This window comes from Cervus elaphus, chromosome X (genome assembly GCF_910594005.1).
Source record: "Cervus elaphus chromosome X, mCerEla1.1, whole genome shotgun sequence".
NCBI lineage: Eukaryota > Metazoa > Chordata > Mammalia > Artiodactyla > Cervidae > Cervus > Cervus elaphus.
The window spans coordinates 43,068,143-43,072,334 of NC_057848.1; the positions used below are offsets into that span (position 1 = coordinate 43,068,143).

Sequence of the window (4,192 nt, forward strand, 5' to 3'; positions counted from 1 at the left end):
GTGGGTTTGGCCATACATTGACATGAATCAGCCATGGGTGTACATGTGTTCCCCATCCTGAGCCCCTCCTTCCACTTCCCTTTGTCTTTTCTTTAATAGCAATTCTAACAGATGTGGTGATATGTCAATTGTGGTTTCGATTTGCATATCCCTGAGTATTAGTGAGCCCCTTTTCATACACCTACTGGCCATTTGTATGTCTTCTTTTGAGAAATAGCTATTCAGATCCTTTGCTCACTTTAAAATTTATTAACTTTTATTGAAGTATAGTTGATGTACCTTTGCCCATTCTTTTTTTTTTTTTTTGCTTTCTTCGTTGTGAAGCTTGTGGGAATCTTAGTTCCCTGACCAGGGAATGAACCCCAGTCCTTGGCAGTGAGAGCGTGGAATCCTAACCACTGCACTGCTGGGGAATTCCCCTTTGCTCATTTTTAAATTGCATTATTGTTGTGTTTTGTTTGTGTTTTTGTTTTGTTTTTTGCTATTGAGTTGTTCAAGTTCCTTGCGTATTTTGGATATTAACCTTTATCAGATATATGGTTCACAAATATGTTCTCCCATTCCATAGGTTGCCATTTCACTCTGGCAATTGTTTCCTTTCTTGTGCAGGAAGCTTTTTAGTTTGATGTGGTCCTACTTGTCTATTTTTACTTTTGTTTTCTGTGCTTTTGGTGTCATGATCAAAAAATCGTCATGACCAATGTCAATTAATTTTTCCTGTGCATTTTTTTTCTAGTAGTTTTACTGTTTCAGGTTTTATGTTAATTTAAAAAATAAATAAGGAAAGGACCACACGCCCTAACGTACGTCCTGAGCAGCCGGACTTGAAAGGATTCAGGCAGAAGAAAGTGTGAAAACCTTGTCTAAAGAAACAATTGAATATAAGAAAGTATTGGATGAACAGATACAAGAAAGGGAGAATTCAAAGAATGAGGAATCAAAGCACAATCAAGAACTGACATCTCAGTTGTTAGCTGCAGAAAATAAATGTAATCTTTTAGAAAAACAATTGGAATACATGCGGAACATGATAAAGCATGCAGAAATGGAAAGGACATCTGTATTAGAGAAACAGGTCTCCCTAGAAAGAGAACGACAACATGATCAAACACATGTTCAAAACCAACTTGAAAAATTGGATCTTCTTGAACAGGAGTATAACAAGCTTACCACAATGCAAGCCCTTGCAGAAAAAAAAATGCAAGAGTTGGAAGCAAAACTCCGTCAGGAAGAACAAGAAAGGAAACGAATGCAAGCTAAGGCAGCCCAGTTGCAGACTGGTCTAGAAGTAAATAGACTTATCTATCAAGATAAGGCAACTTCATGTGTTCCCAGTACAAAAAGAATTAAAAAAAAGAAGTCAAAACCACCAGAAAAGAAGGGTTCTAGGAACTATTTTGCTATACAGCCACATTATCGATTATGCTTGGGTGATATGCCATTTGTAGCTGGAAAGTCCACCAGCCCCAGCCATGCGGTGGTAGCCAATGTTCAGCATGTCCTGCATCTAATGAAGCAACACAGTAAAGCCTTGTGCAACGATCGAGTAGTCAGCAGTATTCCTTTGGCAAAACAAGTGTCTTCACGAAATGGGAAGAGCAAGAAGTCAGCAACGCCTCCCTCCTCTAGCAGTGTTAATGAAGAGCTGTCTGAAGTCCTGCAGACTTTACAAGATGAATTTGGGCAAATGAGCTTTGATCACCAGCAGCTTGCAAAACTTATCCAAGAATCACCAACTGTTGAACTGAAAGACAACCTAGAGTGTGAACTGGAGGCATTAGTGGGAAGGATGGAGGCAAAAGCCAGTCAAATAACTAAAGTTCGAAAATACCAGGCCCAGCTGGAGAAACAAAAGTTGGAGAAGCAAAAGAAGGAATTAAAAGCCACCAAAAAGACTCTTGATGAGGAAGGAAACAGCAGCAGCCGTTCTACAACCACGGGGACCACAAATAAGAAGGACTTTGCCAAACCGAGACCTGGAGAAAAAAGCAGGAAAAATCTTCAATTATTGAAAGATATGCAATCCATACAGAATTCATTACAAAGCAATAGTTTGTGTTGGGATTACTGACTGTTACCAGGTCATAAATTTTATTCACATAATCTGTACCTCATCAATCAGATATTGACTTTCCAGGTCTCATACTCTTATGTTGAAATTAAATAGCAGACATTTAGGGACCCAGGCTTCATTACACAGGCTTCTTTTGCCACATATCACAACTAAATGTTAAGCCATCTAAACGGAAACTGGGGGTAGTTTTAAAGGCCAAGAAGCTACACATACTGTTCCTTTGTTTGAGATGAATTTGCTGTACTGAGATATTGCACTTTGTAAACAAATTACCAATTTAAAAAAAAAAAAAATTGGCACTCTTTCTCCTTACCCCGACTTTGTTTTCTTTTACTTTTTTACCTTTTAAAATGCACAATATTATATAAATTATAGGTTTACAACAGTGATTCACAATTTTTAAAGGTTATACTCCATTTATGTAACTGTAGAACATTGGCTATATTACTTGTACAATATAGTTCAGTTCATTTGCTCAGTCGTGTCCAACTTTGTGACCGCATGGGCTGCAGCACGCCATGCCTCCCTGTCCATCACATATGAGCTGTGTGATCTTAGGCAAATTGCCTGACTTCTCTGTACTTCCCTGGTGGCTTAGATGGTAAAGTGTCTGCCTACAATGTGTGAGACCTGGGTTCAATCCCTGGGTCAGGAAGATCTCCTGGAGAAGGAAATGGCAACCCACTCCAGTATTCTTGCCTGGAAAATCCCATGGACAGATGAGCCTGGTAGGCTACAGTCCATGGGGTCGTAGAGCTGGACACTACTGAGCAACTTCACTTTCTTTCTTTTTCTTTCTGTGCTTCCACTTCTGAGCTGTGTGATCTTAGGCAACTTGCCTGACCTCTCTGTGCTTCCCATTATGAGCTGTGTAATCTTAGGCAAGTTGCCTGGCCTCTCTGTGGTTCCACATCTGAACTGTGTGATCTTAGGCAATTTGCCTGACTTCTCTGTGTTTTCACTTCTGAGCTGTGTGATCTCAGGCACATTGCCTTGAAGGAGGAAACAGACAGAACAGGCTCTGTCTTGAAAGCAGGACTCCATTTTGGACTGGACTGTGGACTTTGAGCTATATGCCCAGTATCTGTGGAAATGACATACCAACTGGAAAACCAGGCCCCTGGAAGGAAGAGCCCCAGAGCTCATACCTAGACTCTCCCTAGCCTAAAAGAATACCCTAATTATCTGTGTAACCAAATAGAATCATACATTCTATTTTGCTTATTGGGGTATGACCAGAGGCCTCTTGATGATTGTCCACTGTTAACTACCTAGGCTTAAGGCATATGAATCATGGGTTAACTTTGATTGTATCTTTCTTTTCCTTTGTTCAGACTAGTTTCAGGGAATTTGGGGAAGTGGGTGTGGGCACGTACACTTAGGGTATATAATGTTTTCACAAAAACTGGTCAGGGTCCCTGGCTAAGAGGAGACTGCCTTGGGCCCACTGGTGTAATAAACTGCACTCCACTATCTGCATTGTCCTTCTGAGTGAGTTTGTTTCCCGGAATGTGTGGCTACAATAGCCTGACCTCTATGTGCTTCCACTTCTGAGCTGTGCTGTCTTAGGCAAGTTTCCTAACTTTTCTGTGAATCCATATCTGAGCTGTGTGACCTTAGCAAGTTTTCTAACCTCTCTGTGCTTCCACTTCTGAGTTGTGTGATCTTAGGCAAGTTGCCTGACATCTCTGTGCTTCCATATCCGAGCTGTGTTGAGTTCAGTCTCTCAGTCGTGTCTGTCTCTTTGCAGCCCCATGGACTGCAGCACGCCAGGCTTCCCTGTCCATCACCAACACCTAGAGCTTGCTCAAACTCATGTCCGTTGAGTCGGTGATGCCATCCAACAATCTCATCCTCTGTCGTCCCCTTCTCCTCCTGACTTCAATCTGCCCCAGCATCAGGGTCTTTTCCAATGAGTCAGTTCTTTGCATCAGGTGGTCAAAGTATTGGAGTTTCAGCTTCAGCATCAGTCCTTCCAATGAATATTCAGGACTGATTTCCTTTAGGATGGACTGGTTGGATCTCCTTGCAGTCCAAGGGACTCTCAAGAGTCTTCTCCAACACCACAGTGCAAAAGCATTAATTCTTCTGCACTCAGCTTTCTTTATAGTCCAACTC

At 41.4% G+C, this 4,192-nt stretch overlaps 1 protein-coding gene across 1 annotated transcript; it reads left to right on the plus strand.

Annotated features, from left to right (window-relative positions):
• The first annotated feature begins 820 nt into the window (after positions 1 to 820).
• On the plus strand, positions 821 to 2,367 carry LOC122690206 (centrosomal protein of 57 kDa-like). Its single transcript, XM_043897240.1, has one exon. The coding sequence runs from the start codon at positions 1,019 to 1,021 to the stop codon at positions 2,069 to 2,071; it is 1,053 nt and encodes a 350-aa protein (XP_043753175.1). The 5' UTR covers positions 821 to 1,018; the 3' UTR covers positions 2,072 to 2,367.
• The last annotated feature ends 1,825 nt before the right edge of the window (positions 2,368 to 4,192 follow it).

Bases quoted from the DNA above. Each gene is read 5' to 3' on its own strand.
- LOC122690206 (XM_043897240.1), top strand. From the start codon at position 1,019: ATGCGGAACATGATAAAGCATGCAGAAATGGAAAGGACATCTGTATTA.